The sequence below is a fragment of the Carlito syrichta genome, unplaced genomic scaffold (assembly GCF_000164805.1).
Source record: "Carlito syrichta isolate Samal-C Ts95f unplaced genomic scaffold, Tarsius_syrichta-2.0.1 Scaffold314310, whole genome shotgun sequence".
Taxonomy (NCBI): domain Eukaryota; kingdom Metazoa; phylum Chordata; class Mammalia; order Primates; family Tarsiidae; genus Carlito; species Carlito syrichta.
Window position 1 is genome coordinate 449,988 of NW_007258406.1, and position 13,621 is coordinate 463,608.

A 13,621-nucleotide genomic window follows, 5' to 3' on the forward strand; every position below is an offset into this window, starting at 1 on the left:
GTCTCGAACCCCCGGGCTCAGGCAATCCACTCACCTCAGCCTCCCAAAGGCATGGGATTACAGGCTGAGCCACCGAGCCCGACTTCAACTTGTTTTTTAATTTCAGTAAACTTGATTTTTTAAAAAAATGCATGCAGACTTATTAGAGTTCTGCGATAGGATAGCACGACAGAGAGAATTAAGAGAGAGATGTCTTTTCCACCAAGCACGTATGGGGAAGGATTGAGCGAGTGATTGCCAAGGTGGGAACATCCTATCGACCACTCAGGGAGTGAGGAAAGGGAAATTGACCACCCTACCCTCAGCCCCAAGCACTTGCAAATGCTCTCCAACGTCATATTTGGGGATGGGGGTGGGGGGAGGAATTCACAGCTAACTACCTCAGGTTATACTTTTGTATAGTCTGGGTCAAGAGTGATGTTATTGAGCCTGCATAAATGAGATTGACCAGAAAGTCAGGCCCTGCCCAGCATCTTGGTACTTAGCCCGCATAAAAGACGTTGCAGTATCCTGTGTTTAGGTGTGTCTAGAGCCACTCACCTGCAGAGATCTGAGGGTGGCTCTCTGGACTATGTAGGACTGAGGTTCACCTCAAGGTGTGCTTATTCCTGGAGGCTGTAGGAACAGAGGCAAGTTGGGCTGCCCCTCCCCAGCAGTTGTCAAGAAATTCCAAAGGGGAAAATCACTCCGGGAAATGCCTGGTACCTGCTGGCAGCTAAACAGCCTCTTCTGCCCCATCCCCTGGGCACATTGTTGCCCTCTTTACACACTCACAAATTCACTTAAAATTTTAACACTAAGTTACCAACAGTGGTAGTGGTGTTAGCTTCCTTGTGATCAGTAGTTGGTGGGCACTCTGTGAAATGCTTTTCATGCATAATCTCTTATCACCCTCCCAATGACCCTAGGAAGTAAGAGCTATTATTCCTATTATTAACATTTTCTAGATAGGCAAAATGGGGCTCAGAAGAACAAATTTCTTGCCCAAGACATCACATAGAGAGCAGGTGTCAGAACAGGGTCATTCATAGAGGCAGTGAACTCTATTGCTGAACATCTTCTGACTCTGTGCCCAAAAGCCAAAAGGTGAAAGATTTGGCTGGGTGCGGTGGCTCATGCCTGCAATTCCAGTACTTTGGGAGGCCGAGGTGAAAGGATAGCCTGAGTCCAGGAGTTCAAGTCCGGCCTGAGCAACTTGGTGAGACCACTACTCTACAACAAATCAAGAAAAATTAGCTGGGTGTGGTGGAGCATGCCTGAAGTTCCAGCCTGGGTGACTGAGTGAGACTCCAACTCAGAAAAATAAAAAATGAAAGGGTGATTTAGCCTGTAATCTCAACACTTTGGGAGGCAGAGGCAAGAAGCTTGCCAGAGCTCAGGGGTTCGAGACCAGCCTGAGCAACATGGTGAGACCTTGTCCCTACAATAAATCAAAAAATTAGCAAGGCGTGGTAGCTGGCATGTCTTTGGTTCCAGCTACTTGGAAGGCTGAGACAGAAGGATCACCTGAGTCCAGCAGGTGGAGGCTGCGGTGGCCGTGAGCTTGCCACTGACTCTAGCCTGGGCAACAGAGTGAAACTCTGACTCAAAAAAAAAAAAAAGATGAAAAATGTTAGTACTTCCTTATATACTCACTGTAGAGAGGGGGTCAGAGACCGGTTTCCCATCTGGACCACTCTTTGATGGTTACACTCACCCCTTAGAATGTCCAGAGCCACAAGCTCTGAATCAAGATCTTGAATGAAGGTGAAAATGTATCTCCTTTTTTATCTCCCTAGGGCATGATTTCTTATCATTTGAGAGGAGGCAAAAAGGAAACTCATTCCAGCGCTTTTTTTTTTTTTTTTTTAATTGGAGTCTCACTCTGTCACCCAGACTGGAGTGCAGTGGCCGCTCCCGGCCACCGCAGCCTCGACCTGCTGGGCTCCGGTGATCCTTCTGCCTCAGCCTTCCGAGTAGCTGGAACTACAGGCGCGCGCTACCACACCCGGCTAAATTTTTTTTTATTTATTGTAGAGATGAGGTCTTGCCAAGTTGCCCAGGCGGGTCTCGAACCTGCGGGCTCAGGCAATCCACTCACCTCAGCCTCCCAAAGGCGCGGGATTACAGGCTGAGCCACCGAGCCCGGCTCCCAGGGCATTTTAAGGGTAAGGAAATGAGGATCAATGAGGTAACTCTAGAAATAGCCCAAAGCTAGTTAAAGAGGTCGCCAAAATCAAGGTGTCCTGTGGTTTATTTTTACTCCATTATAGGTTGTCTGACATACTGTTTAATTTTGGCTGTTTACATTGGCTTCCACAATGTAACTCCTTTTAAAAATACCTCTAAGGCTGAGTGCTGTGGCTCAAGCCTGTAATCCCAATACTTTGGGAGGCTGAGGCGAGAGGGTTGCCTGAGCCAGGGGTTCAAGATCAGCCTGAGCCACTTGGTGAGACCTCATCTCTACAGTGAATCAAAAAATAAGCCAGGCATGACAGCATGTACCTGTAGTTCCAGCTACTTGAAAGGCTGACGTGCAAGGATCGCCTGAGCCCACTTGGGTGGCCATGACTGTGCCACTGCACTCCAGCCTGGGAGACAGTGAGACTCCAACTCAAAATAAATAAATAAATAAATAAACCTCTAAAACAACACTTCTCAAAATGTGGTACAGGGATTCCTGCCACTGCATTCCCAGGACACTTGTCAAAACACAGATTTCTGCGCTCACCCCAGATTTACTACCCCAGATTCTCTGGAAGTTGAACCTGGTAATCTGTGCTGTCTACCTAAAATAATCAAAAGGCTTAAGGTCCAGTTTAAAGACTTTATCAAAGTGCAAAGGGTGAGGGTGGTGGTCTGGAGAACAGAGCTACACAAATAAATGGTTGATTCATGCAACTGGTATAGGAAAAAAAATGAGTACTTGTTTACATAGGCAAAGACAGAGCTGAACAAAACATTTCTCATACACAGGCTAACATACAGATATATGACTGATGTTCCTTTCAGGGTGTTTCTTAACATTTTATTGTAAAGAGGTAACAATCGCAAGGGTCTCTATTTCCATGTCATTTACTCTAGGTTTGCATAAAGATTATGGAGTCTGGTTAATGTACAACATCTCAACACAAAAGTCAGAAAGCAATCTTCAGGTACCAGAGAGGAAAAACAGTCATGCCACGTGGGTCAGCTTTCAAGGCTTAACTTTTTCTCTTGGCATAATAATTTTGGAAGGCTCTCAAATTTTATTTCCTTTTTACAGTCTCTCAAATCACGGTCTGTGAACCTGTTTGGAGCATATTTCCAGCGTGAGTGAACTCAGTTCTTTCTCAGTTTCAGTTTCCCAACAAGGAATCCCGATAGCCTTGCATCAGTTTCACTCTCATTTCTGGCTCTATAAGAGCACAGCATTAAAGGCTAGCACCCCTAGTGGAAACCTCTTCAGCATTTGCTTAGGATCAGCAAGCTGAAAATAAAATCAACCTGGATCCCAGCTCTTCAGAATTGCAGGGAAACAGCCATCATGAGGTAAAGAGTCCCTGTTTCTCTGATTGAGTTTCTCACAGACCTTGTTCTTTCAACTTCCCGAGTTATTCTGTTTCAGTGTTTGCTTAGAGATCAAATATGCACTTATAAACCTGCCTTGCAATTCGTGCTTTTCATTTATTTCTTTTTTTTTTTTTTTTGAGTTGAATTCTCACTCTGTTGCCCAGACTGGAATACAGTGGCCGCTCCCGGCCACCGCAGCCTCGACCTGCTGGGCTCCGGCGATCCTTCTGCCTCAGCCTTGCGAGTAGCCGGAATTACAGGCATGCGCTACCACGCCCGGCTGATTTTTTTATTTATTGTAGAGATGAGGTCTCGCCTCCCCAGGCGGGTCTCGAACACGCGGGCTCAGGCAATCCACTCACCTCAGCCTCCCAAAGGCACGGGATTACAGGCTGAGCCACCGAGCCCGGCTCGTGCTTTTTATTTCTGGGAGTCTTCCTGGTTTACAGAATCAGGCAGCCTAAGAATCAGGCACTGAGGGAAGCGAGAACCGGGAGCCAGGAGGGGACTAGGGCTTCTTAGAGCACTGGGGGGCGAGGGAGGGGGGTTGGGAGAAACGCTCAGATCTTCTCAGGCAAAATCAGGTCAGTGGAGGCTGGAGCCTGAGGAAAGTTTCCAGAGCTCCTGGCCCCTCCTGTGTTTCTTATGTTTGAAAAGACTAGATCAGGTTTGTGGAACTTGTTGTGGTTCGTGGATTTTGTTGTGGTTATTTTTAAAGCAAGCTTGCTTCTCAGCAAAGTTGCAAAACTCCAATACATAATGAGGTGACTTTTACCTTGATATGTGCTTTTTCATAATTGGGGGAATATGTCATCCTCTCCCTGGTGTGCTAGACCTCTCCTGTGAACTATGAACAGAAAGTGTCACAGTCTTGCAAACTGTGTTCGGCAGGTGGCCTGGATCACAATCAACCTGAGTGCCCTATTAGATTGCAAATTGCTGGGTCCTGCATTCTGAAATCCTAATTGAGTAGAACAGAAATAAAGTCCAGAGAAAAATATTTAAAGAGGAACACAGGTAACTTTCATAGGCATATTGAAGTCTGAGAACTGCTGGCCTATCTCCAAATGCCTTCTTCCTTAGATGTATACGATGCTTCGTCCATTGTATGTGTGTGAATGTGAGGGAGAAAGACCCCAAGTGGGTAGGGGGTGGGGGGGTGGGAGGAATGGAAAAGATGTTGACATAAAGAGAAGCTTGCCTGCTTAAGGGGCACTTTTAGGGATGGGAAACTGGCAACCGGAAATCACCGCAAAGGGAAGTCTTCCCAAAGCCCTGCTACTCACAGTGTAGTCTGAGCCCAGGACTCCCTTGGAAGTAGTTAGAAAGGCAGCATCCCAGTCCATCTGAATCCACATCTGCATTTGAACAAGATCCCCATGTGATTGGGTCCATATGCACATTCAAGTTTGAGATGTAGGGTCTGGAGAGTTCCTTGACTCATTTTTCTGAAGTGATGGTCTCTGAAGTTTTCCTGTTCTGACCGACTGAGCACAGGTCTGTCCATCCCTTCACTAAACCATTACCAGCTAAACCACTACCACGGCATCTGCAGTGCAAGCTGCCTCAGAAGTTTCTCTAGAAACCATCACTCAACAGAGCCTCTTTCTGAAAATTTCAAGATTCACTCTACTAACAGTTTTGACTGGGCCCTAAAGGAGATGTGGCATCTACCCAGGAGTCTGGGGACAGTGCCAACAGGCTCTCACTATCCAGGTAGATGATCAGTTATATCTCAAGGCTGCAGCCTGAGATTGTGAGAACTCTCTACTTGGGTCTCAACGAATTCTGCTTCCCCAAGGTCTTCTACTAGACACACGCTATCCAAGTAGGACTGGCATTCTACTTCCCATGTCTCACCTGTACCTAGATTTTTTTTTTTCTTGAATTGCGGTCTCACTCTATCATCCAAGCTGGCGTGCAGTGTCATGATCACAGCTCACCAAAACCTCAACCTCCTGGGCTCAGGCTATCCTTCTACTTCAGTCTCTCAAGCAGCTGGGACTATAGTTGTGTGCCACCACACCCAGCTAATTTTTTTTTTTTGGAGGGAGGCGGTCTTGCTATGTTGCCCAGGCTTGTCTCAAACTTCTGGGTTCAAGCAGTCCTCCACCTTGGCCTTCCCAAAGTGCTGGGATTATGGGCGTGGAACACCACGTCTGGCTGAACCTAAACATTCTTTATCAAGTAATTTCAGCCATCATCCCACCCACTTGCTTTTATTTCCTTTAAGTATCTGAATTTAATTACTGTTAACTAACTTACTTATACATGTAAGTAGTATTTCGCATATATGAGATAAATTGTTAAGTGAGGAAAGCTTGGCAATTGGAGTATTTGTTTTAAGAAAGGCTACAGTACTTTATTTATTTTGAGTTGGAGACTTACTCTGTCACCCAGGCTGGAGTGCAGTGGCATGCTGCTCATGGCCACAACAGCCTTGACCTGCTGAGCTCAAGCAATCCTTCTACCTCAGCCTTCCAAGTAGCTGGAACTATAGGCATGCACCTACACTTAACTAATTTTTTGATATATGGTAGAGACAAGTTCTTGCCATGTTGCCCAGGATGGTCTTGAACCCATGGGCTTAGGCAATCTTCTCACCTCTACCTCCCAAAGTGCTGGGATTATGGGCGTGAGCCACTGAGCCCAGCTGGATATAGTACTTTAATGCAAACCTCTGAACTCTGGCTCTGAGATTCGTTTCTTCTTATTCTAGGTCTTAGGCCTCCCAGTCCAATATGTTTTGCTCCAAATTGTACTTCAAAGAGAGATCAGTTTTCAAATACCTTATCAAATTGGAGACCCTAGGGAGGAAGGCTTAAGAAAAATCAAGGGGCCTGAATTCTGATTCTCAATAAGTTTTATAATCTTCATCTTTTTTTAATTTTTTTGGTCATGTCTCTGTTGCCCAAGCTGCAATGCAGTGGCATGATCATGGCAAGCCACAGCCTGAACCTCCTGTGCTCAGGCGATCCGTCTGCTTTCAGCCTCCCAAGTAGCTGGGATGCATACTAATTTTTTTATTTTTTGTGGAGATGAGGTCTTGAAATGTTATCCAAGCTGGTTTCGAACTCCTGTCCTCAAACAATCCTCCTGCTTTGGCCTACCAAAGGGCTGGGATTACAGGCATGAGTCACCACACCTGGCAAATTTTATAATCTTTATTTTTTTTTTTTTGTTGGAATCTCACTCTTTTGCCCAGGCTGGAATACAGTGGCATGCTCACGGCCACCGCAGGCTCCACCTGCTAGGCTCAGGTTATCCTTCTGCCTCAGCCTTCCAAGTAGCTGGAACTGCAGAGGATTGCCACCACACCCAGCAAATTTTATAATCTTAAAGCCACATGCATACTTGGCGATCTTCCTGAATAAATTGTTCAAAGTTATCATTAGATGTCTTATCATGGCCAGCTCTGGCATTGGTCAAGTGGTGGGGGGGATGGAAGTTTCATACTTAGAGCTCTCTCAGAAGTCCAGGAATGTTAAGGGAGCTTTTTTCCTGCTTGCCCTACACTCTTTTTTTTTTGGAGGGGCATGTTCATGGCCATCGCAACCTTGACCTACTGGGCTCAGGTGATCCTTCCGCCTCAGCCTTCCAAGTATCTGGAACTACAGGCGAGTGCCACCATACCCAACTAGTTTTTTTATTTATTGTAGAGATAAAGTCTCACCAGGCCGGTCTCATACCCATGAGCTCAGGCAATCCTCCCGCCTTGGCCTCCCAAAGTGCTAGGATTATAGGCGTGAGCCACCACGCCCAACCTGCCCTACACTTTCTTGAGCAATTGATATCCCTGGAAGCTGATATATGACACATAGAAATATGTGTCTCCTTGGAGGGAGAAACTTTATCAATAAGTGCTTAAAGTTTAGTTTAATAAGATTCTTCTGGTGTATTTATATGTCAAAGCCTCTTGCCCTAGGAGAAGAGATTGTATCATCAAACCTTCAAGATAAGGTTTCTGGTTTTGTTGAGATGAACGCACCCGAAGTCACCATCACTCTGCAGGTTCATGGGATATTCTCTATCAATTCTTACCAATTCTCTGCTATTAGTTTGAAGCATATGCAAAGTAAACTTATATCTTAATGTCATTATTATGATTTGGTGACTTAACAGTCATGAACAGATTTGTTCAGTGATCATCCTCAAAACTTACTTCCCACCAGGCACAGTGGCTCATGCCTGTAATCCCAACACTTTGGGAGGCCAAGATGGGAGAATCATGCCACTCCACTACAGTCTCGGTGACAGAGTGAGACTTTGGAAGGCCAAGGCAGGAAGATCACTTGAGTCCAGGAGTTCAAGACTACTCTGGGCATCATGGTGAAACCTCATCTTTACAAAAACTACAAAAATTAGCCAGGTGTGGTGGCACGTGACTACAGCGCAGCGACTTGGGAGGCTGGGGCAGAAGAATATCCTGAGCTCAGGAGGTCCAGGCTGCCATAAACTGAGATTATGCCACTGTACTGCAACCTGAGCGACAGAGTGAGACCCTGTCTCAAAGAAAAAACAAAAAGAAAACAATAAAATTTCACTTAGTATTTTTTTTTTTTTTGAGTTGGAGTCTCACTCTGTCGCCCAGACTGGAGTGCAGTGACCACTCCTGGCCACTGCAGCCTCGACCCGCTGGGCTCCGGTGATCCTTCCGCCTCAGCCTTCCAAGTAGCCGGAATTACAGGCGCGCACTACCAGGCCCGGCTAATTTTTGGTTTCTTGTAGAGATGAGGTCTCGCCAAGTTGCCCGGGTGGGTCTCGAACCCACGGGCTCAGGCAATCCACTCACCTCGGTCTCCCAAAGCACTGAGATTATAGGCTGAGCTACCAAGCCTAACCTATTTTTTTTTTTTTTTTTTTGAGTTGAAGTCCTACTCTGTCACCTGGGTTGGAGGGCAGTGGCACAATCACAGCTACCACAGTCTTAACTTACTGGGTTCAGGTTGATTCTTCCGTCTTAGCCATCGCTGTAGCGGGGACTACACTTATGCACCACCACACCAGACTAATTGTTCTGATTTATTATAGAGACAAGGTCTTGTCATGTTGCCCAGGCTGGTCTCAAACTTCTGGGCTCCCAAAATGCTGGGATTACAGGCATGAGCCGCCACGCCCAACTTCTCATAGTATTTATTTTTAATAATTGCTAACTTGAGTTTTGAACTGTAGTCCTTCATACAAGTCAGCTAGAATCCCCAGGTGAAGCCAAGAGGACAAGCCTAGAATGAAGAGGGAAGATATTGACATTATGGGCCTCTAGATAGGGATCGAGAGAAGGAAAAAGACTGCCCTCCAATAGAGGCATGCACCTAAAGAGGATATCTGGACATAAATGGCAACTGCCCTTTCTCACTCCCATGGCCTTGGGTTGATTCTGCATTCTCACTCTAAGGTGTTTCATATGCAATCATATGGGGTCAGAAATGGTTTAGGTCACCATTACTGGAGAGGGAGACAGGAAGCAGATCAGAACGCTTGAAAAAGTGGAAAGGAAACCAGTTCTCGTCCACAGTAAATTGCAAATAAAGTCAGTGGCTTCTTGTAGAACCAGATGCATTTAATTTAACTAACTTTCCTTACTTTGAGAGTATATCTTTCTTATTTAGTGACAATACAAATGCCTTTTAGATGGATGTGGTGGCTCACACCTGTAATCCTAGCACTTTGAGAGGTGGAGGTAAGAGGATTACCTGAGCTCAGGATTTTTTTTTGTTTTTTGGGGTTTTTTTTGAGTTGGAGTCTCACTCTGTCGCCCAGATTGGAGTGCAGTGGCATGCTCCTGGCCACCGCAGCCTCGACCTTCTGGGCTCCGGCAATCCTTCTGCCTCAGCCTTCCAAGTAGCTGGTACCCCAGGTGTGCACCACCACACCTAGCTAATTTTTTGATTGATTGTGTAGACAAGATCTGGCCATGTTGCCCTGGGCTCAGGCAATCCTCTCTCCTTGGCCTCCCAAAGTGCCAGGATTACAGTCATGAGCCACCATGCCCAGCTGGATCTCATTCAACTAAATAAGGCAAGTGAACTCCCTCAATGTCTTCCAACCACAAAAGCACAAATTTGTCAATTTTGTTTGTTTGTTCCTTGCAATAAACTCCTTCTCGCTGAATATCTGGCCTGTGTGGTGGGGAGACTACTTAACTCCAACTCAACCTGAGCCTCCATGGGTCTGTGTATGAGTCTGGGAAGGTGGTAGAGAAAATGAGGGGAAAAGGACCCAAATCACGTAACATGTTGGTGATCGTCCCTGAGCTTCCATTGCTTTGCATGGCTTCTAACAGGACTGATCACCTACAGGTCAGAGAGGGCTAGGATCACCTTTATTTTTCTTCATATCCCTTACAACTAACAGAGTGACAAAAAGAGGTAGCCCAGTAAAGGGTCATTGGATGGCTAAATAGACATTATCCGAAATGTGCGAGACTGAGACCTGACTTGGTAATTGATCAGGAGGAGAGATCCCAGTTCATTTCTCTGCTGCTGCCTCTTCTCCATGTTACTTTGCCTACTGCATATCTGCTTACACAGTGTAAGGGATGCACTTTGTGAGTCTTGCACAGATTGTGACTATAGAAAGGAGACTCTGGGAAGCAAGTGGAAAATCACTCCTCTTCTGTCTAGGAAGACTTAGGAACGTGAATTAGTCAGAGAAACAGAACCAATAGGGTATACAGACAGTGCCCAACTTACAATGGTTTGACTTATCAACTTTTCAACTTTATGATGGTGCAAAAGTGATGCAACCATTCTGTTTTTCACTTTCAGTAGAGTATTCTGTAAATTACATTCATACCTTATTAGAAAATAGGCTTTGTGATAGATGATTTTGCCCAACTATAGGCAAATATAAGTGTTCTGAGCACATTTTAGATAGGCTAGGCGTGGCTGTAGTGCTTAGTAGTTTAGGTATATGATATGCATTATTTTACTTACAATATTTTCAACATACAATGGGTTTATTGGGATATAACCTCATCATAAGTTGAGGAACATCTGTATATAAAGAGATTTTTTTAATGAGATTTTGGCTCACATCATTATGAATGCTGAGAAGTCCCATAATCTGTTGTTTACAAGCTGGGGACCCAGGAAAGTCAGTGGTGTAGTCCCAGGCCAAGTCCAAAGGCCTAAGAACCAAAAAGTTCTAGTCCAAGTCCAGTCCAAACACAGGAGAATGTCCCAGTTCAAGCAGTCAGGCAGAGAGAATTCTCCCTTCATCTGCATTTTGTTCCAATCAAGCCCTCAATGGGTTGGATGATGCCTACTCACACAAGGGACAGCAATTTGCTCTACTCAGTCTACCAATTTAAATGTTAATCTCTTCCAGAAACACCCTCACATATACACCCAGAAATAATGTTTAACCCAATGTCTGGGCCCAGGCAAGGTGACATAAAATTAATAATCATGGTGCAAAATGCTTGACAGTGCACACACATCACGGTGATCATGTTTTTTCTCTCCACAGTGAGGTCACCAAGGAGTCGTTGGAGACAATCCTTCCACAGCTGAAATGCCATTTCACCTGGAACTTATTCAAAAAAGAAAGTATCTCGCATGATCTAGAAGACAGAGTGTGGAGCCAGATTGAATTTTTAAACACAGAGTACAAAGCTACAATGTACAACTTATTGGCCTACATAAAACACCTACATGGTCAAAACGAGGCAGCCTTGGAATGCTTACGGCAAGCTGAAGAGTTAATCCAGCAAGAACACACAGGCCAGGCAGAAATCAGAAATCTGGTCACCTGGGGAAACTATGCCTGGGTCTACTACCACATGGGCCGGCTGTCAGAAGCCCAGATTTATGTAGACAAGGTAAAACAAACCTGCCAGAAGTTTTCAAATTCTTACAGCATTGAGTGTCCTGAGCTTGACTGTGAGGAAGGATGGACAAAACTAAAGTGTGGAAAAAATGAAAGGGCAAAGGTGTGTTTTGAGAAGGCCCTAGAAGAAAAACCCAACAACCCGGAATTCTCTTCTGGACTGGCAATTGCCATGTACCATCTGGATAATAACCCACAGAAACAGTTCTCTGAGAACGCTTTGAAGCAGGCCATTGAATTGAATCCTGAGAACCAGTATATCAAAGTTCTCTTGGCTCTGAAACTGCAGAGGCTGAATGAAGAAGTGGAAGGTGAGAAATTGGTTAAAGAAGCCCTGGAGAAGTCTCCTGGCCAGACAGATGTCCTTCGCAATGCAGCCAAGTTTTACCAAAAAAAAGGTGACCCAGACAAAGCTATTGAATTGCTTCTACGGGTGTTGGAATCCAGACCAAACAATCCGCACCTCTATCACCAGATTAGGTGCTGCTACAAGGAAAAAATCAGACAAATGCAGATCACAGAAGACTCTGATATTAATGGAAAAAAAGAGAAGATTGAAGAACTAAAGCAATATGCTACAGACTATTTGAAAAAAGCTCTTGAGATGGGACTGGATTCTCTGAGTGCATATTCTGATCCCACTGAGCTCCCGGAAGAAGAACAATATTATCAGAAAGAGTTCAATAAGGAGGTCCCTGTCACTGAGCGGCAACAACTTCATCAGCGCTATTGCAACCCTCAGGAGTATCACGAGAAGTCTGAAGACACAGCTGTCCGACATCATCTAGAGAGTTTGTCCATAAGCGAAAAATCATCTGGGAAGGAAGAGTTGAAATGCCAAAAGCAAAACACAGCTGAAAATCTGCTTCCACAAAACACGCCAAATTATTGGTATGATCAAGGGTTAATCCACAAGCAGAATGGAGATTTACTGCAAGCAGCCGCATGTTATGAGAAGGAACTGGGCCGCCTGCTGAAGGATGCTCCTTCAGGCATAGGCGTCTTGTTCCTATCAGCACCTGAGTTTGAAGATGGCAGTAGGGAAGTGCACCCAGGTCAACTTCAACCCAGAGGAGCTCCCCAACCCCTGAACTGAGACAGGATGGAAACAGAGCATCAGAAGGCCTACCATGGTGGTCATGAGGGGTAGAAGGGTAGGAAGACAGGGGTCCCCAACCTGGGGTTGCTGAGCAGTTTGGTCTTGCTTTAAAATACATTTTTAGAGAGTTTTCCTATGTTCTGTGTCCTCTGTTCATTTCAGCCACACAGTTATCTAGTCAGCAGATTTTATCACAAAGTACTAGCAGCAACGATGCTTTAGGCTACATGTCATGCTGGTTAGTTTTCAGTTTGCACTCAGTTTACCATATAACCCCCACCTCTGCCCTTCTTGTCAAGGCTTTCTAGTGGTGAATGCCTCCCAAAATATCTTCAATCTCACTCTCTTCATCCAGCCTTCTGGGCCTGGAGGATGAATTTTTGTCTAGCCCTAGAATATTCCTTATGTCTAATGTTAGACTTCAACCATGTATTTTTTATGTATTCTTGATAGTGGTTTTGTGACATGTTTTCTTGATAGTAATGCTATAATAAATATAAGAATTTCAACTCCAAATAGAGGTAACTGTGTGGTTTGTGGCTGGGACTATGACAGCAATATTAATTCCCAAAGTTTCTCCTACTAGGGAGGATGGGTAACTGCAAAGCCATGGTTCTTGACATACCCAGTTTAGCTCTTAGAGTTAACACTCTCCTCCTATAGTCAGCTCATCCTTAGACTATGACTCTCATTCCAGCCCAGGAGTCCCTGCTGAGCCCAATGCCCAGTTAGTAGTTGTACACCCAGAGATATTTGGGCAAATGCCTCCCTGACAGAATGTGAGGGACACCAGGGCTATGCTGGCCATAAGGACTCAGGTCCAGCCAGGCCTGCAACAGCCTTTTCAAAACTGCCAGCATCTGACATGATGAGTTTTGTTTAGATAAAAGTCAGACCTGGATGACAAAGATCTCTTATAGTCATAAGGAATGGGTCTCCCCAGACTTTAAAATTTTCCTCTGCTGTTTATTTTTGATTCACTCATAAATATAACATCTAGTCATAAGGATGTAAACAGAAAAGTAAAAACATATAAAAGACGGTTATTTGAACACTTTCCTTTTAAATTATTTTTTTCCCCAGACTGAGAATTAATATAATACTTAAAATAAATTCTGAGGCCGGGTGTGGCGACTCAGCCTATAATCCCAGCACATTGGG

At 44.9% G+C, this 13,621-nt stretch overlaps 1 protein-coding gene across 2 annotated transcripts in view; it reads left to right on the forward strand.

Moving 5' to 3' along the window:
* IFIT3 (interferon induced protein with tetratricopeptide repeats 3) overlaps positions 1 to 12,976 on the forward strand; it is a 14,154-nt gene extending 1,178 nt beyond the window's left edge. The window contains exons 1-2 of one of the 2 annotated variants that reach the window (XM_021719213.1): positions 3,358 to 3,510; positions 11,002 to 12,976. In XM_021719213.1, coding sequence (XP_021574888.1) covers positions 3,506 to 3,510; positions 11,002 to 12,457 — 1,461 coding nt within the window. In that variant the 5' untranslated portion in view covers positions 3,358 to 3,505 and the 3' untranslated portion in view covers positions 12,458 to 12,976. Of the gene's footprint in view, positions 1 to 3,357; positions 3,511 to 11,001 lie in introns of those variants that run through there. The other variant, XM_008071409.1, reaches the window with a different exon arrangement.
* Positions 12,977 to 13,621: the final 645 nt, after the last annotated feature.